The following is a 26831-nucleotide window of genomic DNA, read 5'->3' as shown; positions in this document are numbered from 1 at the left end:
TTACTGGAACCATGTCCTATGGTCTGATGAGACCAAGATTAATTTGTTTGGTTCAGATGGTCTCAAGCATGTGTGGTGGCAATCAGGTGAGGAGTACAAAGATAAGTGTGTCATGCCTACAGTCAAGCATGGTGGTGGGAATGCCATGGTCTGGGGCTGCATGAGTGCAGCAGGTGTTGGGGAGTTACATTTCATTGAGGGACACATGAACTCCAATATGTACTGTGAAATACTGAAGCAGAGCATGATCCCCTCCTTCCGGAAACTGGGTCGCAGGGCAGTGTTCCAGCATGATAATGACCCCAAACACACCTCTAAGACGACCACTGCTTTATTGAAGCTTTATTAGACCTAAACCCAATAGAACATCTTTGGGGCATCCTCAAGCGGAAGGTGGAGGAGCGCAAAGTCTCGAATATCCGCCAGCTCCGTGATGTCGTCATGGAGGAGTGGAAAAGCATTCCAGTGGCAACCTGTGAAGCTCTGGTAAACTCCATGCCCAGGAGAGTTAAGGCAGTTCTGGGAAATAATGGTGGCCACACAAAATATTGACACTTCAGGAACTTTCACTAAGGCGTGTACTCACTTTTGTTGCCGGTGGTTTAGACATTAATGGCTGTATATTGAGTTATTTTGAGGGAAGAATAAATTTACACTGTTATATAAGCTGCACACAGACTACTTTTCATTGTGTCAAAGTGTCATTTTGTCAGTGTTGTCCCATGAAAAGATATACTTAAATATCTGCAGAAATGTGAGGGGTGTACTCACTTTTGTGATACACTGTATGTTCTCTGATGAAAGTACATTTTGCATTACCTTTAGAAATCAAGGTCCCAGAGTCTGGAGGAAGAGAGGAAAGGCACAGAATCCACGTTGCTTGAGGTCCAGTGTAAAGTTTCCACAGTTAGTGATGGTTTGGAGTGCCATGTCATCTGCTGGTGTTGGTCCACTGTGTTTTCTGAGGTCCAAGGTAAACGCAGCCATCTACCAGGAAGTTTTAAAGCACTTCATGCTTCTTGCTGCTGACCAACTTTATGGAAATGCAGATTTCATTTTCCAACAGGACTTGGCACCTTTCTTACAGTGCCAAAGCTACCAGTACCTGGTTTAAGGACCATGGTATCCCTGTTCTTAATTGGCCAGCAAACTCGCCTGACCTTAACCCCATAGAAAATCTATGGGGTATTGTGAAGGGGAAGATGCGATACGCCAGACCCAACAATTGAGAAGAGCTGAAGGCCACTATCAGAGCAACCTGGGCTCTCATAACACCTGAGTAGTGCCACAGACTGATGGACTCCATGCCACGCCGCATTGCTGCAGTAATCCAGGCAAAAGGAGCCCCAACTAAGTATTGAGTTCTGTACATGCTCATACTTTTCATGTTCATACTTTTCAGTTGGCCAACATTTCTAAAAATCCTTTTTTTGTATTGGTCTTAAGTAATATTCTAATTTTCTGAGATACTGAATTTGGGGTTTTCATTAGTTGTCAGTTATAATCATCAACATTAAAAGAAATAAATATTTGAAATATATTAGTCTGTGTGTAATGAATGAATATAATATGCAAGTTTCACTTTTTGAATGGAATTACTGAAATAAATCAACTTTTTCATGATATTCTAATTTTATGACCAGCACCAGTACACTATGCTAGCATTATCAAAATTAATTTTAATGTTATTTTGGTTTATTTAAAAAATGGATGGCTACTTATAAATAAATTGATAAAAACTAAATGATGTCACTAGAGACTGATAGTAAATAACCCATTATCTAGCTGGATGCTAAGGCTGTGTCTGGTAGTAAACACTAATTAGGATACAGAGCATAATAATGACAGTATAGGTTGTTTGTGGTTAGGATGTAGGACGAAGACCCCGGTGAGAGGTAATTTACAGTAGCCATTGCATCTTCTACATGTCTTTGGAATGTGGAAGGAAATAAAAAATGAATCAAATAAAATATAGACCTTTTTCTGTAGGACCTGACAATAGACTAGAAGTGGGGTAAGATCCTTGTACGCAGCATAATGGTGCAGCAAATAGTCTGAATATTACTGCACAGGGTCATGTAAACCTGTGTTTAAATCCTGCTTCTGTTTCCTACTGAGTTCTCTCTTAAAAATGGTAATGGATGAATTAGCTTCTAATAATTGCCCTAAAGGCAATGAACTGGCACTCCACTATGTGTCCAGTTGTCTGAGCAGACTTTAGACAGATGAAAGTTATTGCTGGTATTGGAGTTATTTCTGTAGGGACGTAGTTGTCATCTGCTACGTTTCCTGCCTGCAGTTTTAATCACTGAAGAACTTGGGTCAACACTTAGAGGGCTGTTGTACCTGCCCAAAAATAGAGCTCTTACTGTTGGAACTGACACTGGACCAGAAGTATGCATTTTGCAGTGGGGTAAGGCAGCGGTCCCCAACCTTTTTTGCACCTTGGACTGGTTTCATATAAGATTTAATTTCATGAACCGGCAGGGTAATAAATGAGCGGGCCCGGTGGTTGGGGACCACAGGGGTAAGGTCCTTGTACAGTAGTGTTCAAAATAATAGCAGTCCAACACCATTAACCTGATAAATCACTGTTTTTAGTAAATATGCTATTTCTACATAGCAAAAAATTGACTTGAAAGTGTAGTAGAGTAATGAAAACAAAACAAACCCAACAATTAGGACATGCACCCCACTCATTCTGAGTAATCGAAGCATTGATTGAAAGGGGGTTGTTCAAAATAATAGCAGTGAGGAGTTCAATTGGTGAAGTCATTCATTCTGCAGAAGAACGGGTGTCAGTTTTGGCCCTTATTTAATGTAGGAGGGTGGCAAATGTTGCACAGGTTGGTCATAGCGCATTTCCTTTTGAAATACTGGGGAAAATGAGTTGTTCCAGACATTGTTCTGATGAACAGCGTACTTTGATTAAAAAGTTGATTGTAGAGAGAAAAAACATACAGAGAAGTGCAGCAAATTATAGCCTGCTCAGCTAAAATGATCTCAAATGCCTTGAAGTGACAACCAAAACCTGAAAGATACGGAAGGAAGCGTGGAACTACTGTTCAATTGGATCGAAGATTAGCCAAAATAGCAAATTCTCAGTCAATGATCACCTCCAGAAAGATCAAGGAACATCTAAATTTACCAGTGAGTACAGAAGATGATTAAATGAAGCCAATTTACCAGCAAGAACTCCTTGCAAAGTCCCGTTGTTAAGAAAAAGACGTTTCCTGAATGGGTTAACATTTGCCAAGGAACACATTGACTGGTCCAAAGAGAAATGGCTCAACATTTTGTGGACTGGTGAAAGCAAAATTGTTCTATTTGGGTCTAGTGGCCGTAGACAGTATGTCAGACGACCCCCAAGCACTGAATTCAAGCCAAAGTTCACTGTGAAGACAGTAAAGCACGGTGGTACAAAATGATGATATGGGGATGTTTATCATACCATGGTGTTACGTCTATTTATCACATACAAGGGATCATGGATCAGTTTAAATATATCAGAATACTTGAGATCATGTTGCCCTATGTTGAAGAAGAAATGTCCTTAAAATGGGTGTTTCAACATGACAATGACCCAAAACATCTTGGTTACAGACAAACAAGATTGAGGTAATAGAGTGGCCAGCCCAATCCCCTGACTTCAATCTCATAGAGAACTTGTGGGCTGAAATCTGAAACGCGTTTTTTTGTGGCAAAACCCAAAATTGCAGAAGAACTGTGGAATGTAGTCTAATCATCCTGGACTGGAATACCTGTTCAGAGGTGCCAGAAGTTGGTTGACTCCATGCAACACAGATCTCGGAAACAATTGTTCTGCCACTAAATATTAGTTCAGTAATTTAAAGTAAACCTCAAACATTTTTTCATGTTATACATACATTTTTTGAGTTTTTAAAGAAAAATGCTGGCATTGCTATTTTTTTGAACAGCCTAATATTCATTTTTCTTAATTTTCAGTAAAGGATTAACACAAACTGACTAAATCTTGTTAATGTTTTGATTTAGAATTGAAAGTGTAGTATTTTCAGTGCATTTGCATTTATGGAAATAAAAGTTATTATAATGATTTTGTGCTTTATTCGCTTTTTTAAAATCACTGCTATTTTTTTGAACACCACTGTACACAGCAGTGTTTTTTCTTTTTTGCATGGGTTTTCTTCCACCTGTGGGTGGATTATGTTCTCTTAATTGTACTAAGGTCTGAGTTAATATGCAGTTAGGTGAGTTAGGTGTAGTTCCACCTGGTGTCCAGTGTTTTCAAGCAGACTTTGGACAGATTGTGATCCTGATCAGGATTAAATCATTTTAACTCCAATGCACAAATCCAATGTGAACACATGCAAAAAATACTACTACACTTAAAATACTAAATCTACTTTTAAATTCATATACAAATTTTAGAATTTGATATTAGTCTCTATTAACAGTGCTAGGTTTTTAGGTATGAACTGCTTGTTTTATGTCTTGCCACATCAGGTTCAAATCTAGGCATTCCCAAATTTCTCAAGAATTATCTTTCTTTTCAGCCATTCCGATGCAATAATAATCTGATACGATCTCTAAGTTTCTGCTTATAGACAACCTTTCATTCTCCTTAGGAATTTCTTTTTTCCCCAATTATTATCCCGCAGTCTAGTCGTGTCCAATTACCCTGATTGCGTCCTCTATACTGATTCGACCCTTCACCGCTGACTGAGGACGCCTCTCAACTGACATACGCCCCCTCCGGTACACACAGTTAGTACAGCATTTTTCACCGGCACGAGTCGAGTTCATACACTTGACGGGCACCATGTACGGAGGGCCACACCCCCATCAGCATTATTCCTCAGCCCTGTGCAGCCAGCAGGGGCCGCAGTCGCACCAGTTATGAGGACCTATGATCCGACTTTTTTACTCTCTAACCCTGAACAACAGGCAATCGTTGTTCATGCAGACGCCCAGCCCAGTCGGAAAGGCAGAGCTGAGATTCGATACGATGTATACTTTACTGAGCGGCCATTCTTAGGAATTTCTGATAGAAAGAAATTCTGGGTTTCTTGGGTTTCAGGTAGTTGTTTCGGTCGTTATGTAGCAGAGCACCCTGCCACATTATACCAAAAGTCAGGTGATGGTCGTGGTGGTAGAGTGATAATGTTCTTGCTATAATATGCCAAATTTGCTTTTTGACAAATGTTACAAGACCCTTGTTGTCCAAAAAGCGGCACATTCACGAGGGTTTTTCAAAAAGTTTCTGCACTTTTTTTTTTTTTTAACTCTATGAAGAAAAGTGATGTAATCTGTTTTATTTTTTTCATTCTTAATAAATAGTCACCTTCTGATGCATTTTTCCCAGCATCGCACTAACTTTTTAATGCCATCATCAAAAAATGTTTTTGGTTGAGCGCATAGCCACTGATGCACCGCTGCTTTAACATCATCACATGAAAATCTTCTTCTCCTTAAAGCGTCTTTGAGCGTTCCAAAAAGGTGGAAATCAAATGGTGCTAAATCCAGACTATGAGCTCTCCGTCTCTCAGACACGACCAATTACTACTCCTCCCACCCTCACCATTTTAAAGAAAATATAAAAGTCCAGAAACTTTTTGAAGATCCTTTGTGTAATTTGTCTGTTATTATTTCTATTTTTTCAGCTGCTTAATTTCCCCCCAAACATCAGATAAGCATTAATGTTTAATTTAGTTTACAATCATTTTCTTTTTAATACTCTCCAATTAATACCTTGTCCTTCCGGCATTTTTTGTTACGTTCTGAATGATTATCTGTGACTTCTAGAAAAAGTGCAGATGGAATGCCTTTATTTGTCCTATATACATATGCATGTGTACAGTACAATTAATTTTTTTTTTTCCCACATATTTCCACTTTTTGGGAGCTGGAGTCAGACATTGTATGACACCCCTGGAGCCAAGAGGGTTAAAGGCTTTGCTCAGGGGCCCAACAGTAGATGCATGGCAGAGCTGGGATTCAAAGCCACAAGCTTCTAGTTGGTAACCCACAGCTCTACCCAGTAGACTACCACTGTTAGAGATAGTAGCTCTCACTGTAGTCCCAAAAAGTTATGAAGAGGTTTAAAATATCTGCTTGACTTTGATGATAGGCTCAAAGTGATTGATTTATGTTTATAACCTACACTTACTTATCATAACATTTTTATTTATTTTTTTCCCTTTTTCTCCCACTTTAGCGCATCCAGTTTCTGCCCATCAATCATCCTCTCACTAATGCTGGTCCCTGCTCCTGATTGGGGAGGACGAGGCTGCTCCACGCCCCCTCCGACACGTGCACAGCAATCCAACATCTTATCACCTGCACTTGACGAGTGCAGTGCAGTACAGCGCTGTGTACGGAGAGTCACACCCTCTACCGCACTCCTTTCCCATCTCCGTGTAGGCGCCACCAACCAGCCAGCAGAGGTCACAATCGCAACAGTCTGAGAGAGAGTCCCAATCCGGCTTAATCCTGCCCCTATCTGAACAACAGGCCAATCGTTGTTCATGCGGCCGCTCAGCCTCAGCCGACAGGCAGAACCGAGATTCAATACGATGTATTCGAGATCTCAGCTCTGGTGAACAGCATATGTTTTACCGCTACGCCACCTGAGCGGCTATCATAACATTTTTAATTATTATTTTTTTAATTAAAGAATTTGCTCTTTGCGTATTGCACTATTGCAAGCTAATCCACTAGAAACATGTACTTGTTCATTAATTCACTGATTTAGTCAATAACTTGCCAATTAATTTATAGCTTGAGAAATCAATATTCCAAGTCGGAATTCAGGATAATTCAGCTTCTCATTTATGAAAGACCTGTTTTTTTTGGTGCTGGCCATTTGGACAAAATACTTTAGCAAGTGTAGAAGGTACTATATAAAGGTTTAATTAATTCAATAATTCAGTCACTCATTTATCTAACACTGCTATTAGTAAAAGTCTTTGATCAGAAAAAAAATGTAAACATACAATAACTGACCCATGCATAAGCGTAATGTTGCAGCTTTAATTTTTAAGAACCGTTTGCAATGTCCAATCAAACAATGTAGGCAACTAAAAACAGCTCCTGAACACATCCTGAACACTGCATACAGTGCTGTACAGTGCTAAAAAACAAACAAAAAAACACATACGTTAGATACTTCAAATATTCCTCAGACACATTTTAGTTGTAGTAGATTTTATACCTCATTTATATTTTCTGTTCATTTCAGGCAGCTATTGCACTTCATATAGGAACACACAAACAATACATTTCCATTTAAGACAAACACTTGTCCTATGTCTCTGTGACCATATCAAGATATCTATTTTTAATATTTATCCACCATTAAGTAAAGAACATAGCATCAACTGAGCATCCAAATTAGCTTGTTTTAAAAACCCTAGCCTTTACAATAGACCCTTGCAGCAGTAACAGCCTTCACTCTTCTGAAAAGACTGACCTTACAGTTGGCACGTAACATGTTGTAGTGTGAGCGAACATTCCAGAAAATGTTTCACTACTCCAAAATAATCTAATTTACATCACTAGATTCAATGCTTGGCATTGCACATGGTGATCTTAGGCTTAGCCATTAAAACCCAATCCATAAAGCCCCTGAGTATTTATGCTTTTTTTGTATACACAGACAATTTAGAACTTTGTACTGAGTTGTGCAACAAAGAAAATAATACTGTTTATGACCTATATTTAAACAATAGAAATACTCTTTGGCACAATTCTATTAGTTTGACTGGGCAAATACTAGGGCTGGCACCGATCCGATACTGTACCAAATCCCTGGATCGGATATCGGAGGGAAAAAAACATGTAATCCGATCCAATACTGTTGCTAAATGTAAATAACACTTAATGTAAATAAGGCCATTCAGAAATGAAAACACACTAATCTACTTAAACTTTTTAGCATTTGAAAAAATCTGCTACTGCCACGTCTAAAAACACTGTTTTACGGCGTGTCGTCAAAGTGTATACAATTGGAAGATGTTGATGTCAATCAAACGCGATAGACCAGTGAGAATTGATGCAGTGTTAAAATTTTAAAGTTCTGTCACGTTTGTAGATTATTAAAAACCAAAGAGCGCTTATTAAAAAACTTGCTGGATTTTAAAGAGGACATCTGTGGCTAAACGGGAAACAGTGTAGTTTGTTTATTCATAACACTAATGGATTAAATACATTTACAATACATTTGTAAATTTTTTATTATTTAATTGTTTCATTTTTTTATTGTTTATAAATCATTTTTATGATTTATTTTATAATTTTTCGCTGCCTCTTCAAGGTGTAGACTTGAGAGTTGACAGATTTTATATTGAAATTATAATTTATTTGTTAAATACAGATAAAGTTGGACTTTAAATTTTATTTTAAATGTTTGTACGGTGCTGTTAAACGAGCCAAAAATGCTGCTAAATGTTTTGTGTGTAAAAGTTGAAATAAAAACAGCAGTTTTGCATAAGTGTGATGTTGTAGGTTCTGTATTTATTCCTTTACAATATTTGTTTCACAGTCTGAGCATTGTTATTTAGAGAGCTAGTTTAACCATGGTGCATTGAGAGGTCTATTATTACTGCTTAGTTGTTTGAGAGGAGAAATGACGGTATCGGATTGGTATCGGTATCGGCAGATACTCAGTTTGCATTATCTGTATTGGTATTGGACATAAAAAAGTGGTATCGAGCCAGCCCTAGCAAATACATTTCATAATTTTCTTTTCACCCTTTCACTTTTACAATACCACTTATTAAAATTAATGCATACTAGTTTGAAAACTGGCTTCTTCGCACCTGTAAACCTGTAAAGTTTAAACCAAATCATCCTGAAGACACATTTGACACACTGATAGTAAACTCCAGTCTGCACATTCTGTTTGCCACACAATAATGTGCTATTATACGAGGGATCTTAAAAAAGTTTCCGCACTTTTATATTTTGGTTGGAAACAGTGAGGAAGAAGGAGTAGTAACTGGTCGTGTCTGAGAGACTGAGAGAGAGCTTATAGTCCGGATTTAGCGCCATCTGATTTCCACCTTTTGTGAACTGCTCAAAGAAGCATTAAGGGGAAGAAGATTTTGATCAGTGGCTACGTGCTAAACCAAAAACATTTTGCTGATGGCATCAAAAGTTGGTACGACACTGGAAAAAATTAATCGGAAGGTGACTATATAAAAAAATAATGTAATTTGTTTTTGAAATTCGTAATAAATACAGTTAAAAAGGCACGGAAACTTTTTGAAGAACCCTCGTAGTACTAAAAACCAATAACACTATTAGACAAGCAATATGCTTTTCATAACACCTAAAATTGTTGATCAACTGCTGCTTGTGATGACTGGTTAATTATTGCTGATTTTTTTTCCCTGTGTGCAGAGACTAGGGCAGCCAGAGAGACTGAAAAATATTTTTATCAGTACCTGGAACGTGAGAGAGCTTTGGCGTACATTTCCTTAATCAGTGAGGTATCAAAATTCAAGTTGCCACAGAATTAAAAGGCCACGTACCCAAGGCACCAGCCAAGAGCAGCATCTATTTTATTTATATCTGTTGGTTTTCCAGATGGCTCCTAATTATACTCTTAGGACTGACTGTGCTAATGCTCGCTCCTAAATTATTTAGTGTACTAGTACTGTTAGTCTCTCCAGCTTTGCTATTTTGAATTGTAAAATACACCACATAGAAAACTGGCAAAACAATACCAATACATAGCATAGCAATAACAGCGTTCCACCACCGGATGCCCCAGTCTGCACCGTAGCTGATGAGACGTTGGCCTCTAAATCCCCACGATTTACTTCCATCAGAGCCGTGTGTGAATGCTTCCTCCTGAGTCTCTGTGCTCTGGATCAGTTGCTCAATGTCATTGTCCACCTCTTTGAAGAAGTCCATGTATTGTTGGACTTGAGAACTAAATGAGGAATCTGCTGTTGCTGAATTCTGAAGCTGATCAGAAGCTCCTAGTGCACTAGAGGAAGATCTTTGCTGAGGATGATGGAGCTCGGAGTTAGTCTCAGTCAGCAGGCTGTGCTTCTTTACAGGGATTTTAATGAACTTCAGTGCATATAAGTCCTGCTCCTTTATGAGGTTATTTACTCGCTTTATGTCCGCTACCTAAAAATCAAACAAAAATTTACTGTATGTATGATATATAAAGCAGATGCATCTTAAATATAGCTAATTTTCCATTTGTATTTCCATTTACTGTTAACACTAGCAGTTTGATAGACATTGAGTGCACATAACTGCTCAGCATAAGGCTGTAATCATGATTGCCTTTGGGCAGCAGGATTACATTTACTTTAGGGATGTCCCGATCACGTTTTTTTGTTCCCGATCCCGATCATTAATTTTGATCCCGATCCAATACAGAGTCTCAAACCGATACTTGTATTTTCTAGATATTGTCTAGATAAGAACTAGATAATACTGTTCAAACAGTGTAAACTTTAAGTACATTACAGTTATTCAAATTAATCCAATGTATATGTTTAACAACTGAATAGCTCTGTAGTGCTGTAGGAAAAAAAATTGGCTGCATCCAAGCTATTGCTTAATGTTCTTTTATTTTTACAAAATAAAAGTAAACAAACTTAGTGCAGCATTGTAGTAGTAAAACTAGAACACTCAAAATGAAGTGAAGGTTCTTTTTGAGGAAAATCAGCATCTCTGCCGTGTTAGCGGACAGCCGGTTCCTTTTCTCATCTTATAATAATAAACTCGCTGTATTCGGCTGAGTGTTTATTTTTTAGGTGCCGTATCGTAATTGTAGATCGTTTGGTTAAATGATATCTGGTTTGTTTCTTATGAGCCACCATACTTGTATGCGTGTTGTAACTGTAACAAACTTTTCTGTGGTTGTATTGTGACCAGAGCCGATTTAACCTGCCTGTGGGCCCAGGGGCTACGGCTGGTTGTGGGCCCCCACGTATAGTTTTCATAAAATCAGTACACAACGCAAGACAACAGAGTTCAGTGGCGTAACTAGGAGCTCATGGGCCCCAGTGCAAAAAATTATTTTGGGCCCCCCTCTATATACAGTGGGGTCAAAAAGTATTTAGTCAGCCACTGATTGTGCAAGTTCTCCTACTTAGAAAGATGAGAGAGGTCTGTAATTTTCATCATAGGTACACTTCAACTATGAGAGACAAAATGAGAAAAAAAAAAATCCAGGAAATCACATTGTAGGATTTTTTAAGAATTTATTTGTAAATTATGGTGGAAAATAAGTATTTGGTCAATAACAAACAAGCAAGATTTCTGGCTCTCACAGACCTGTAACTTCTTCTTTAAGAAGCTCTTCTGTCCTCCACTCGTTACCTGTATTAATGGCACCTGTTTGACATCGTTATCTGTATAAAAGACACCTGTCCACAGCCTCAAACAGTCAGACTCCAAACTCAACCATGGCCAAGACCAAAGAGCTGTCGAAGGACACCAGGAAGAAAATTGTAGACCTGCACCAGAAAATGATCAAAATGATCATGAGAACGGTGAGCAAAAATCCCAGAACTACACGGAGGGACCTGATGAATGACCTGCAGAGAGCTGGGACCAAAGTAACAAAGGCTACCATCAGTATACACACTATGCCGAGAGGGACTCAAATCCTGCAGTGCCAGGCGTGTCCCCCTGCTTAAGCCAGTACATGTCCAGGCCTGTCTGAAGTTTGCCAGAGAGCATATGGATGATCCAGAAGAGAATTGGGAGAATATCATGTGGTCAGATGAAACCAAAATGGAACTTTTTGGTAAAAACTCAACTTGTCGTGTTTGGAGGAAGAAGAAGAACCCAAGAACACCATACCTACTGTGAAGCATTGGGGTGGAAACATCATGCTTTGGGGCTGTTTTTCTGCAAAGGGGACAGGATGACTGATCCGTGTTAAGGGAAGAATGAACAGGGCCATGTATCGTGAGATTTTAAGCCAAAACCTCCTTCCATCAGTGAGAGCATTGAAGATGGAACGTGGCTGGGTCTTCCAGCATGACAATGATTCCAAACACACCGCTCGGGCAACGAAGGAGTGGCTCCGTAAAAAGCATTTCAAGGTCCTGGAGTGGCCTAGCCAGTCTCCAGGCCTCAACCCCATAGAAAATTTGTGGAGTCCATGTTGCCCAGCGACAGCCCCAAAACATCACTGCTCTAGAGGAGATCTGCATGGAGGAATGGGCCAAAATACCAGCTACAGTGTGTGCAAACCTGGTGAAGACTTACAGGAAACGTTTCACCTCTGTCATTGCCAACAAAGGTTATGTTACATGTTACAGGTTAAGTATTGAGTTGAACTTTTGTTATTGACCAAATACTTATTTTCCACCATAATTTACAAATAAATTCTTTAAAAATCCTACAATGTGATTTCCTGGATTTTTTTTTCCCATTTTGTCTCTCATAGTTGAAGTGTACCTATGATGAAAATTACAGACCTCTCTCATCTTTCTAAGTAGGAGAACTTGCACAATCAGTGGCTGACTAAATACTTTTTGGCCCCACTGTATATATACAGTGTATCACAAAAGTGAGTACACCCCTCACATTTCTTCAAATATTTTATTATATCTTTTCATGGGACAACACTATAGACATGAAACTTGGATATAACTTAGAGTAGTCAGTGTATAGCAGTGTAGATTTACTGTCTTCTGAAAATAACTCAACACACAGCCATTAATGTCTAAATGGCTGGCAACATAAGTGAGTACAAATTGTGCCCAAAGTGTCAATATTTTGTGTGACCACCATTATTATCTAGCACTGCCTTAACCCTCCTGGGCATGGAATTCACCAGAGCTGCACAGGTTGCTACTGGAATCCTCTTCCACTCCTCCATGATGACATCACGGAGCTGGTGGATGTTAGACACCTTGAACTCCTCCACCTTCCACTTGAGGATGCGCCACAGGTGCTCAATTGGGTTTAGTCCATCACCTTTACCTTCAGCTTCCTCAGAAAGGCAGTTGTCATCTTAGAGGTTGTGTTTGGGGTCGTTATCCTGTTGGAAAACTGCCATGAGGCCCAGTTTTCGAAGGGAGGGGATCATGCTCTGTTTCAGAATGTCACAGTACATGTTGGAATTCATGTTTCCCTCAATGAACTGCAGCTCCCCAGTGCCAGCAACACTCATGCAGCCCAAGACCATGATGCTACCACCACCATGCTTGACTGTAGGCAAGATACAGTTGTCTTGGTACTTCTCACCAGGGCGCCGCCACACATGCTGGACACCATCTGAGCCAAACAAGTTTATCTTGGTCTCGTCAGACCACAGGGCATTCCAGTAATCCATGTTCTTGGACTGCTTGTCTTCAGCAAACTGTTTGCGGGCTTTCTTGTGCGTCAGCTTCCTTCTGGGATGACGACCATGCAGACCGAGTTGATGCAGTGTGCGGCGTATGGTCTGAGCACTGACAGGCTGACCTCCCACGTCTTCAACCTCTGCAGCAATGCTGGCAGCACTCATGTGTCTATTTTTTAAAGCCAACCTCTGGATATGACGCCGAACACGTGGACTCAACTTCTTTGGTCGACCCTGGCGAAGCCTGTTCCGAGTGGAACCTGTCCTGGAAAACCGCTGTATGACCTTGGCCACCATGCTGTAGCTCAGTTTCAGGGTGTTAGCAATCTTCTTATAGCCCAGGCCATCTTTGTGGAGAGCAACAATTCTATTTCTCACATCCTCAGAGAGTTCTTTGCCATGAGGTGCCATGTTGAATATCCAGTGGCCAGTATGAGAGAATTGTACCCAAAACACCAAATTTAACAGCCCTGCTCCTCATTTACACCTGGGACCTTGACACATGACACCAGGGAGGGACAACGACACATTTGGGCACAATTTGGACATGTTCACTGTGGGGTGTACTCACTTATGTTGCCAGCTATTTAGACATTAATGGCTGTGTGTTGAGTTATTTTCAGAAGACAGTAAATCTACACTGCTATACAAGCTGTACACTGACTACTCTAAGTTATATCCAAGTTTCATGTCTATAGTGTTGTCCCATGAAAAGATATAATGAAATATTTGCAGAAATGTGAGGGGTGTACTCACTTTTGTGATACACTGTATATGTCTAGTAACGTTAAGCAGGTTACACAGATATACTTTCGCTATCGCGGCACTTTACCGCTAGCATTAGCCACTTGCTACCGTAGAGGGTCGGCTCACCTAGCCGCGGGATGTTACGGGTCTTTTGCTCTGCGGTGGTGGAGGTGTGGGAATAAAGGCACATGACAGGGTAGAGTCACTTTAACTGTTTAGTCAGGACTTCAGTGAGGGTTACAGCACTTTAGATCGCATAGTTCCAGAACCCGAACTTCAATGCTGGGATCATAAGGCGAGTCTCATATACAAAACTAACTGCAGAACGTCCGAACGCATGTATAAACCTGGTGCTGCATTCTGATTGGCTGAGCTGAATGTCACTCACATACTAGCTCTTACGTTCACGTCAGAGCCGTAGATAGAGAATGTCCCGCCCCCAACGGTTACAACGGTTCCCTATGGGAGTGTCGCCACTCTGTTCTTTCTACTGCTCTGGTTCACGTTGCTTAACTTAAACCACCAATCAGAATTACAGCAGCTTGTTAAAGTTTATCTGGCAGTCAGAAATATGAATAACGTGTAATTTATTTACAAAATCATTGGTTTGTAAGCTTGCCCATTCTTATTAACCAAAATAACTAACACAATAAATAAAAAATAAAACAGCCAATCCGGGGCCCTCAATTATTCGGGGCCCCTGGGCTGAAGCCCAGGTAAGCCCGTGCATTAAATCGCCCCTGATTGTGACAATGGTTTGATGGACGTTTCTACGCGAAGTGAGTGTGTTTTGACCCTTTGGGGCTTCCATAGTGCATGGAATAGTGTGCTTGGCTAACGCGATGACCAGCTGTCCGCTATTCGGTACCGTAACAGAAGAAGTTAATAAAGTGTTATGCTCCCGACAATTTGTGAATATACGGTGTATTTATTTCTTTATTAAGCAAGTGCATCACTACGACGCTCGGTTACATAACTAAGCCAATCAGAGTGCTTGATACTGAGATGTCGTTCAGTCTTAACACGTAAACTCGTAAAAGCTGTATGTTATGGTCCTGAAGTTTTCATACTCGGATCAAAAGTTATTGTTTTGTAAACCGGTGTGATGCTTGACTCACACACCATATAAATAGTAAAATTCTACAGTAATGAACGCAGCTCTGCTCCTACCGCCTCGTGAAACGCTCGCATTGCAGACATTACACCGCTGTTGGACTCGTTTCACTTTCCAATTTAAAGTATTTCCACACAGCGGACATGCTGACGTAAAACGAAAAATCGGGCTTAGGATCGGCCTTAGTAAAGCCGATACCGATCAGTTAAAAAATGACTTGATCTGTCCCGATTCTGATCTTTGAGATCGGATTGGGACATCCCTAATTTACTTTTAACAAAATCACCATAATCTTCCAGTAAGACTGGCTGATAGCATGGATCTCAGCAATGGTGGGCTAGTGTAAAAGATCACTGTGTTGTTTTACAGTTGTTATTATTCACTAGAAATAGTAAAAATATAGGTTATCACCATTGCCTTAAGTGGAGTGTATATAGTGTCAGAGTAGTTCTGTATTATAGTGTCACAGTAGTTCTGTATTATAGTGTCCAATAAGGGGCGGGGGGGCTGCTGGAGCCTATCCCAGCTTTTAAATGGACACAAGGCATACAGTAACACCCTGGACAGGATGCCAGTTCATCGCAGGGCAGACACACACACACACACACACACACACCCATTCACATATAGGGCAATAAAGTGTCTCCAATTAACCTGGCTGACCTGTTTTTGGACTGTGGGAGGAAACCGGAGCTCCTGGAGGAAACCCACGCAGACATGGGGAGAACATGCAAACTCGGCACAGAAAGGACCCGGACCGCACCGCCTGGGGATCGAACCCAGGACCTTCTTGCTGTGAGGCGACAGTGCTACCCACTAAGCCACCATGCCTCCAACAAACAAGCAGTAGTTCTTTATTATATACACAGTAGATCCGACAAATTCCAAATAAAAAGAAAATCAAGAAAATCAAATCTGCAAATTGACAAAACATATTTAGGGACACTATATAAGTTGTAAGCTACCTTGCATCCATACTGCAGTGCTAGTTTGTTGAGATTATCCTCATGTGATATGTGTCTTTCAAGCAGCAGCATCTCTCCTGCTCCGTTTCGACCCTGTGAGGTAAAGTCACGGCTACGTGGACGAAGCTCTATGACGTTGAGCTCCTCGTCATCCGAGGAGGTCTCCAGCTCTTCTGCTCTTCCCCTGAACATGTAGACCTGTCCATCTGCGCTGGCGTGAACGTCAACAGGAGCCTGAAAGGCTCGGGGTGCGTCCTCATGCCGCATCTCTGTAGTGAAAGCAATAAAGCAGTGTTAGACATTTTTTATGAATAGTCCCTATTAATAATTTCTATATACATTATTCCAAATCTTAATAGCTATGTACATACACTGATCAGCCATAACATTAAAACCACCTCCTTGTTTCTACACTCACTGTTCATTTTATCAGCTCCACTTACCATATAGGAGCACTTTGTAGTTCTACAATTACTGACTGTAGTCCATCTGATTCTCTGCATGCTTTGTTAGTCCTCCTTTATGCTGTTCTTCAATGGTCAGGACTCTCCCAGGACCACTACAGAGCAGGTATTATTTGGTCATTCTCAGCACTGCAGTGAGACTGACATGGTGGTGGTGTGTTAGTATGTGTTGTGCTGGTATGAGTGGATAAGACACAGCAATGCTGCTGGAGTTTTTAAACACCTCACTGTCACTGCTGGACTGAGAATAGTCCTCCAGCCAACAGCGCCCCATGAGCAGCATCCTGTGACCACTGATGACGGTCTACAAGATGACCAACTCGAAAAGCAGCAACAGATGAGCGATTATCTCTGACTTTATATCTACAAGGTGGACCAACTAGGTAGGAATGTCTAGTAGAGTGGACAGTGAGTGGACACAGTATTTAAAAACTTCAGCAGCGCTGCTGTGTCTGATCCACTCATACCAGCACAACACACACTAATACTGAAAATGATCCACCACCTAAATAATACCTGCTCTGTGGTGGTCCTGACCATTGATGTTATGGTTGATCAGTGTATGTACCAAATAGGTGCTCCTAAAATGTGCTTGATGAGTGTATATCTACAATTCCATTGCACCCACTAAATATTCCATTCACATACATATGTACATATGTAAAGCAGATATAATCATGCACGTGACTGATAATGTGACACAATGATGAGCCAAAACATTAGAACAGCCCCCAAAAATGTGCATTGTCACTGACAGGAATACATCAAATGTTACTTACAGTACACATGAGGAATGCAGCAGATATGATTAGAATAAAGACCAAAGTAACCTTAATATGGACCAACATTGTTAGGGTCATTTGATTGGGTTAAAGTACAGGATCTTCAAAACAGCAAGGGAGCAATGCTCGCAGCCAGTTGTGGTAAGCATTTATCAACAATGAACCACTGACAGGTTGTTGGGCGACTCCAATGGATAGACTAATGGATGTCAGAGGACACAAAGGCTGTGGCGTCTAATACTGACTACTGTTAGGCTGCTGTTGCTTAATTTACAAACAGTAAATTACAATAGTGGTGAGGTGGTGATGTGTCCTGATGAGCGCTGAATCCTTCCATGTGTGGAGACACGTAATTGTGGTTCTTTTTTTTATGTGGGATACACGTGGGGAGCGAAGGCTGGCTCGTGTGATCCGATCCAACAGACGAGCTACTGTAGCTCAAACTGCTGAAGTAGTTAAAGCTGGTACTGATAGAAAGGTGTCAGAATACAAAGTGCATTGCAAGTTGTTGTGTATGGGGCTGCATAGCCGCAGACCAGTCAGGTTGCTGACCCTATCCACCGCCGAATGCACCAACAACGGGCATGTGAGCATCGGAACTGGACCACAATAAATATTATTATTATTATTAGTAGTAGTACTAGTAGTAGTATATTTCTTTTCAATTAAAAAAAATAACCTTTGTCTTTTCCTGCTGCTCTTTCTTTTGAACACCTGGCTTTCAAGTTGTCAGGGCCTACTCCTCTGGTCACTGCTGTAGTTTATCGTCCGCCAAAGCCAAACGCTTCCTTTCTCTCTGATTTTTCAGATTTTTTAACCCAGCTTAGTGCCCTCTCATCCTCTGTACTGCTTATGGGTGATTTTAACATCCATATTGATGACAACAACTGTAAATTTGCCAGGGAATTTTTGGAATTGTTACAGTGTTATAATTTCACACAACATATAAATTTTCCAACTCATAAAAAAGGTCATACTCTTGACCTTGTCTGCTCTACTGGTGTCCTAGTTCATCAGCCGTCCAGCCATGACCTTACTGTCTCTGATCATTTGACAATCATCATGGACATTGAGGTCACTAGGCCCATCACTAGAGCTAAACGTAAAATATCCTTCAGGAATCTTCAATATATCTCTCCCTCTGCTTTCTCAGATTCTCTTGTTAAAAAGATGTCTGTCTGTCCTGTACTGTCTAGTAATTCATCTGACCTTGTCGATTACTATAATGACATACTCGCCTCATGTCTTGATGAGCTGGCTCCTTTGAGAACCAAATTTGTTTCATTTAGTCATTCTGCACCATGGTACACAATTGAGCTTCACCAAATGAAATCCCGTAAACGCCAGCTTGAAAGACTTTATAAGAAAACCGGTCTAACAGTACATTATCAGATTTATTATGATTATCTTCAACATTACAAAGACGCTCTTACGGCAGCCCGATCCACTTACTATTCCGAACTCATACATGCTGGATCAACAAATCCTAAGACTCTCTTTTCCACAATAAATAAACTTCTCAAACCAGTTGACAATACTACCAATTCCTTTACAGTTGACAAGTGTAACTCTTACCTCTCATTTTTTCAAACAAAAGTTGAGAATATCCACAATTTTCTGACAGTTTCCCCTGTCATCTCTGTTTCTCCGCCTATCTCATCTCAATTTATTACCCAGCCTCTGTCTCAGTTCTCACCTGTGTCTCATTTGGACCTATCTGAGATCTTAACAGGGATGCGAAGCTCCACTTGTGTTTTGGATCCTGCTCCATCAAAACTTGTTAAGGGTTGTTTTCCAGTTATCTCATCACTTATCACAGAGATAATCAATTCCTCTCTTAGTTCTGGCTCAGTCCCTCAATCTCTCAAATTGGCTGCTGTTACTCCCATACTTAAAAAACCTGGACTTGACTCTAACATTATGAGTAACTTTCGGCCCATTTCCAATCTTCCATTTCTGTCGAAAATACTGGAACGTGTTGTTGCCTCACAGCTCAAAGATCACCTAAATTCCAATAATCTATTTGAATCATTTCAGTCTGGTTTCCGCCCCCAGCACAGCACTGAGTCAGCCCTCCTCAAAGTCACAAATGACCTTCTTATTTCCTCAGACTCTGGACAAATTAATATTCTCGTCCTCCTTGATCTTACTGCAGCTTTTGACACCATTAATCACTCCATTCTTCTGTCCCGCCTTGAATCCTCTGTCAACATCACTGGTACTGCCCTTTTGTGGTTAAGGTCATATCTCGTAAACAGACAACAGTTTGTTAATATCAACAATTGTAGTTCTGCCATTGCTCCACTGTCCCAAGGCGTTCCCCAAGGCTCAGTGTTAGGTCCCCTTTTGTTTATTCTTTATATGCTCCCCCTTGGTGACATCATACGTCGGCATGGTTTACATTTCCACTGCTATGCTGATGATATTCAGCTTTACATCTCCTCCAAATCCATTAATACTGAACTTCACTCCACTCTGACAAATTGCATCACTGAAATGAAATTGTGGATGAAAGCTAATTTCCTCAAATTAAACTGTGAAAAATCAGATATGATCATTGTAGGTCCTACAACCCTGGCAAAAACCACAAAAAATTTTCAAATTACCATTGATAATGACACTTTGTCTCCGTCTTCTAACATCCGAAATCTTGGTGTAATTTTTGATAGCAACCTCTCTTTTGACCGCCATGTAAATCACATCACCAAAACTGCTTTCTTTCATCTAAAAAACATAGCACGTCTACGTCCATCACTCTCCTTTTCTGCCGCCGAAACCTTGATTCATGCTTTTATTACATCCAGAATTGATTATTGCAATAGCATCCTTTATGGTACATCTAACAAAATCCTAAAAAAACTTCAGTATATCCAGAATTCAGCTGCTCGCCTCCTTACTCATACTCGCTCCCGTGATCATATTACACCTGTTCTACAAAAACTTCATTGGCTTCCCGTTGCTCAACGCATTCAATTCAAAATTCTTCTATTCACTCACAAAGCTCTCCATAATCAGGCCCCATCCTACCTCACCGACCTGCTCCATCAGCACATTCCCTCCCGTAGCCTTCGCTCTTCTGAGGCTAACCTACTGTCCATACCCTCTAGGACCAAGCACCGGACCTGGGGTGACAGGGCCTTTTCCATAGCTGCTCCATCTTTATGGAATGCTCTCCCCAAACACCTACGAGATTGTCCTGACCTGTCCAAATTCAAGCCACTTCTCAAAACTCATCTATTCAAAATGGCATTTAACTTGTAACAACACGAAATAAATGCTTTTATTTTTGCTATTCTTTTTAATAGTTTTTATACTTAGATCACGACAGAAATGTGAAGTCCTAGATCCTAAAACTTGTAAAGTTTTCAGTTTCCTGATTGCATGTGAATCTGTCCTGTTTCTGTCTAATTTTAAGAAATTGTTCTATATTTATTGTTCTCTCTCATAATTTAGCTAATTTTTAATGAACTGTCTTATGCTGCTCTCTTTGTTTTTATCTTAATTATTCTTGATGTTGATGTACTATTTTGATTTTGTACTATGATTTGTATGGTGTATGTACGTATTTGTTTTGATTATTTGTCTTATGTAAAGCGTCTTTGAGTATCTTGAAAAGCGCTATATAAATAAAATGTATTATTATTATTATTATTAATTCTATACACATCACTTTCAAAGGTATAATGGTGATGTGTATAGAATTTAATATAAATATAATACTATTACTACTACTAGTACTACTACTAATATCTAGTTCTTTTGACAAATTGTTCATGTGCACTATTATTTAACCCCCAGCCTCAGTGCTTGGTGGAACATCCTTTTTCCTTGATAATAAGTGATTTTGGTAAGTGCTACCGAGCTTGTGGAGTCTTTACTCATCCTTCGTGAGCAAAAGCTTCAAGCTCAATAAGAACTCACCAAGGATTTTCAATAGAATCCTTACTGACCCACCTCCTTGCTTAACCAAGGGGGTATATATTCTTATGCTCATATGTCTTGCCAAACAGTTCCAGTTTTTATTTGTCACTCCATAGAACTGTGTCCCAGAACTCTGCAGGCCAATCTAAATTCTTTCTGTAGTATTCCGACACTCCTTTTGCATCTTAGTAAAGTGTGGCATGTGTTGTGGAGTTCAGCCATGAAGTCATTGGGTGTTAAGTGATCTTGGGCAATTACAAAGTTAATCGTGGCCTTATATAGCTATTTCAGAGCTGGTTTATGTGATTTAGGCAATTATCCTTCTGCAACACCCAATTTAGTTCCATGTTAAAACGCCTGTCTAGAATTTAAGGTTGTGCTTAAAAATCTTCTTTCTTCACTATACCATCCACTTGTGGCAAGATAATTAAACAATCATGAAACCTCTTCCTCCACAAATTGCTTTCTATGTCAGTGTGATCACAAACATGCCTAATTGGGGTGTAGGGTGCCGCTTTTTTAGGGCAGGGTTTTTTCAGTGTCATTTGTGTTCCAGCAGCTTCAGATTCATTGCAGACTTGCATTTTTTTAGCATCCAAATGTCCTCTAAGCATAAAACACTTCAGGCTTTCTTGCTGACCTTTGAAAAAGTGACCACTGTGTGATTGATGTACTTTGTTCTTACAGTAAAGTTGATTGTTTGTACAGATGACCCTTGGACCTGATGTTAAGGAATGGTAAATGGTTTTAAGTGAAAATCTTTGCAAAAAAGTAAATTAATTAATAAAAATGAAAATAAAAGAAGCCAATCAACTTATTATACATAAAGTTTTTTTTTTTTTTTATATACACACAAATATACAGCCGCTTTACAATTATTGGCCCCTGATAATAATCGTTATATTAAATTAAAGAAAGTAAATTGATTTATTGAAAATCCCTTATTAAAGGATTTAATACTTTGTACACTCTCCCTTTGTCAACAAAAAGCAGCACTTACATTTTCTGCTTAATTTTTCAACTTTATAAGATGCTACATGAGAAAATATAAAACCCTTCCTCAATACATAATCTCTCTAAGTTCTAAGGTCCCTTTCTTGTGCACTTTCCTCTTCAACTCATCTCACAGGTTTTGTAGATCAGAGGATTTAGATCAGAGGATTGAGATAGCCATGGATGATGTGTTTTTGTGTTGATCTGGACATGTTCTGGTTCATTGTCCTGCTGAAAGATTAACCCATTTTCTGTTTCTTGGCAGAGGCAGACACATTTTAATTTAAAGTACTGGTATTTCACAGTGTCCATAATACCCAAACAAGGTTCCGTGGGCTTTTGGGGGACAAACAGCCCCACAACATCAAATAACCTTCACCATACTTAACAGTGTATATTAGGTTCCTTTACATGTAGTCATATTTCTTTTTATGTCAAACCCAACCTGAGTGTCTGTAGCCTAAAGCTCAATTTCTGTTTCATCTGACCACAGAACACTGTTCCAGTCAAAGTCCTAGTAGTGTTTATCAAACTCACTGCATGTAAGTTTGCAGGTAGATAATGGGAAAATGCCACAGGTGTATCAAATCAAGCACAAAGCAATTTTAAAGGGTTATTCTAAAGAGCGCAGTGAATTTGAGCATGGTACTTTATTAGAATGCCACCACTGCAACAAGACACTTCGTGAAATTTCCTCCCTCCTAGACATTCCACGATCAACTGTGAGTGGTTTTATTGACAAGTGTAAACATTTAGGGATTACAGCAACTCAGCCACTTACAAAGTTCAAAGGTAAACTGTGCTTCTAGAGCCTCTTGGCATGGGTTTCTATGGCCGAACAGCTGCCCTACATTACCAAGCAGAGAGACAAGGGTGGGATGGTGTCAAGCACAACACCATTAGACTATGGAGCAGTGGAAACATGTTCTGTGGAGTCATGTTTCTGGCTGTCTGATGGATGAGTCTGGGTTTGGGTTTGGCAAATGTCTGATTGGTAAAAGGATGGATAATGCTATGGGGTTGTTGTTCAGGGATTGGTCTAGGCCTGCTCTGTGAAGGAAAACCTTAATGCTTCAGCATATCATCACATTTTGTATGCTTTCAACTTTGTGGAAACAGTTTGGGGAAGGCCCTCTTCTGTTCCAGTATGACTTTGCCCCAGTGAACAAAGCAAGGTCCTTAAAAGGATGGTTTGGTCATTTTGGTGTGGAAGAACTTGACTGGCCCCGTTTGGTGTAGAAGAACCGACTTGACACCTTTGGGATGAACTAAAACTGAGATGTGAGCCAGGCCCATTCGTCCAGGATCAGGGTCTGACCTCACGAATGCCTTTCTGAATGAATGGACAAAACGAAAGCCTTCCCAAAAGAATGCAAGCTGTTATGGGGGGAGAAACTCGACATTGATACCTATGGATTTAGAATGAAATGTCATAAAAGCTACTGTAGGTGTAATTTGTAGGTGTCCCAATCCTTTTGAATATAAAGTGTTATACCCCAGTGAAACAGAAATAATAATAACTGTGGAGGATTCTGCATATACCTACAGACAATATATAAAAACATTACAATCACCCTTCAAAAACGTGCATGACTCAAATTGCAGATGGTTTTAACATGGGTGATGAGGTGAATGTGTCACAACACACAGTTCATCAAACCCTTCCGTGTATGGCACTGTGTAGTTACAGGTCAGTCATAATGCCCATGGTAACTCTTGCCCATAATTTAAAGCACCTACAATGGGCATGCAAGCCTCAGATCAACAGAAAAAGTTCAAATGGCCTGACTATCCTGTTTCTCCATAATTTTGTGAACAGCTGGGCATGCATGAATTGTTTATCTATGGAAGAGATGGCACCAGAATGCACTGTAAAACGCCTCAACATACAGAAGCTAAAGGACCTGCTGGTGATGTCCTGGTACCAGAAACAACAAGTGTCCTTCAGGAGTCTTGAGAAGTCCAAGTCTAGGCGAGTCTTGGATTTGATATCATACGCAGGTATCACTAGTGTTTGGTTCATTAGTGTTTATGAGCATACAAACAACATCTCGCAAAGTTAAATAACATTACATAATATTAACAGTATAACTTGATGTACACCGATCAGCCATAACATTAAAACCACCTCCTTGTTTCTACACTCACTGTTCATTTTATCAGCTCCACTTACCATATAGAAGCACTTTGTAGTTCTACATTTACTGACTGTAGTCCATCTGTTTCTCTACATACCTTTTTAGCCTGCTTTCACCCTGTTCTTCAATGGTCAGGACCCCCACAGAACCACCACAGAGGAGGTATTATTTAGATGGTGGATCATTCTCAGCACTGCAGTGACAATGACATGGTTGTGTGTCGTGCAAGTATGAGTGGATCAGACACAGCAGCACTGCTGGAGTTTTTAAATACCGTGTCCACTCACTGTCCACTCTATTAGACACTCCTACCTACTTGGTCCACCTTGTAGATGTAAAGTCAGAGATGATCACTCATCTATTGCTGCTGTTTAAGTTGGTCATCTTCTAGATCTTCATCAGAGATCACAGGACGCTGCCCACGGGGCGCTGATGGCTGGATATTTTTGGTTGGTGGACTATACACAGTCCAGCAGTGGCAGTAACAGTGAGGTGTTTAAAACTCCAGCAGCATTGCTGTGTCTGATCCACTCATACTAGCACAACACACACTAACACACCACCACCATGTCATTGTCACTGCAGTGCTGAGAATCATCCAGCACCCAAGTGGTCCTGTGGGGGTCCTGACCATTGAAGAACAGGGTGAAAGCAGGCTAAAAGAGTATGTAGAGAAACAGATACAAATATTACAGTCAGTAATTGTAGAACTACAAAGTGCTTCTATATGGTAAGTGGAGCTGATAAAATGGACAGTGAGTGTAGAAACAAGGAGGTGGTTTTAATGTTATGCCTAATCGGAGTATGTACTATTTAGACCCAGCAGGTTTTTAGAAAAGCCACAATAATCTTATTGTTTAATAAAGTGTGTATTTAAAAATCCAGAGACCGCCATGACAAACAGTGTATATACACTTCTGTACAACTGTAACGGATTAACTCCAAGGTTACTCACTTTAAGCAGCTCTAAATCAGTGTACATTCTTTCAATAAAAGACTATTAAAATTAACGTGTTTTTCTACAATAGTTTGTTTACTTAATAAACAAAGAACTAGTAAATATGCAGATAGACATAACTCACCGTCCAAGTTCATAAACAGCTACATGGTCTGACCAAAATAACTATAGGTCACTTCAGAAAAGTTCTTGTCACACACGAAATTGCTTGTTGTGACAGAGGTAGTATGCTAGAGTAACCAGCCAATCGTGTGAAAGCTTTAGATCCGATCTGACCAATGACAACAAAGTTCGGGTGTTATAAGATCTGCAAATCATAGCTCCAGACAGGCTAAAATCTATGAGGTACATGGCTTGTTAGTCTAAGATTTTTTCCCGTCTCTTTCCTGTGTTTTGTCTAAACGAGGACTTTGCTCATTTAAATCTATAGACTAAAAGAGTCCAAAGACATTACGATAAAAAACAAAATTACACTGCATTACATTTTTTCCTCATAGTTACACTTTTGCTGTTTATATGCTGTTCATTTATTTTGGTGTCGACTCCGATTCCAATTCTCTATTGAAACTCTAAAGAGTCGATTCTGCAAATCAAAGCTCCAGACTGGCTGAATCTATGAGGTACATTGCTTATACAGTAGTCTAAGAACTTTTTGTCTAAACGAGGACTTTGCTCATTTGAATCTTCTGAGTCTAAAGACTAGAAGAAGCATTACGATAAGAAACAAAATTACAAAAAGATTAAACAACAATGATTAAAGATTAACGTCGCAAACCTATTTTTGTCATCATAGTTACAGTTTTGCTGTTTATTTCATTTATTATGGTGTCGACTCCGATTCTGTATTGAAACTATAGAATCGATTCCAATACTTGATTAAAAAAATCCCTTTTGCTTACCTATTACAAAACGTAAACATCGGAATAAATAAAGTCATCTGAAAAAAATACGTACATTATTCGCGTTTTAACTAAGAAATGTTACATTTGTTTCTAAAATTTGTTTTGTTTCCAAATTTAACTTACTTGTGCTTTTCGAGTCATTGTACTAAATGATTTGACTCTAATGATCGTTTCAGGTGTTGGGAACCGATTGACTAGATTCGATTACGCCGACATTTTTGTTTTATTTTTAAACGTTAACTCAAAGCAGTTGAGGAGGTCTGACAAAAATAAAAATAAAAAAGTTAAGTATGTAGTATAAAAGACTAATAAACAATTAGTAGCAAAGAATAAAGTATCTTATCGTTTATTAACTTTTAGTGTGCCACCCTCTGTATTTGTGTTTCAGACACATGACAGCAATCAATAGTTAAATAGCTTTTAAGTAGTTTTATACAAGGATAAAACGCTGCTTTTAATGAGGGAAAAAAAATCAATGATGTCAATTTCACTATATAGAACCGACTCCACAACTGTAGTCGACTCTTGATTCCTAAATCATGCA

General features: G+C 39.7%; 1 protein-coding gene across 2 annotated transcripts; it reads right to left on the bottom strand.

Moving 5' to 3' along the window:
• Positions 1-6991: 6991 nt before the first annotated feature.
• Positions 6992-25584, bottom strand: lysmd4 (LysM, putative peptidoglycan-binding, domain containing 4). 2 transcript variants are annotated; one of them, XM_063004548.1, is made up of 4 exons: positions 25510-25584; positions 16130-16398; positions 9708-10119; positions 6992-7111 (listed from the first exon to the last, which is right to left on the bottom strand). In XM_063004548.1, the coding sequence occupies exons 1-4, from the start codon at positions 25520-25522 to the stop codon at positions 7059-7061; spliced, it is 747 nt and encodes a 248-aa protein (XP_062860618.1). In that variant the 5' UTR covers positions 25523-25584; the 3' UTR covers positions 6992-7058. The 2 variants fall into 2 exon arrangements, with proteins under 2 accessions (XP_062860618.1, XP_062860619.1); XM_063004549.1 differs by having other exon boundaries at positions 9762-10119.
• Between the last annotated feature and the right edge of the window lie 1247 nt (positions 25585-26831).

This window comes from Trichomycterus rosablanca, chromosome 11, assembly GCF_030014385.1.
Source record: "Trichomycterus rosablanca isolate fTriRos1 chromosome 11, fTriRos1.hap1, whole genome shotgun sequence".
NCBI classification, from domain to species: domain Eukaryota; kingdom Metazoa; phylum Chordata; class Actinopteri; order Siluriformes; family Trichomycteridae; genus Trichomycterus; species Trichomycterus rosablanca.
The sequence above is the reverse complement of the archived record's forward strand: the minus strand, read 5'-3'. Positions and strand labels throughout refer to the sequence as shown.

Coding starts and splice junctions, on each gene's coding strand:
- lysmd4 (XM_063004548.1), bottom strand. Junction 10,120..16,129: donor CACTGCAGTATGGATGCAAG/GTAGCTTACAAC, acceptor TTTGATTTTTAG/GTAGCGGACATAAAGCGAGT. Junction 7,112..9,707: donor TATTGCTATGCTATGTATTG/GTATTGTTTTGC, acceptor TTTGTTTTTTAG/CACTGTACAGCACTGTATGC.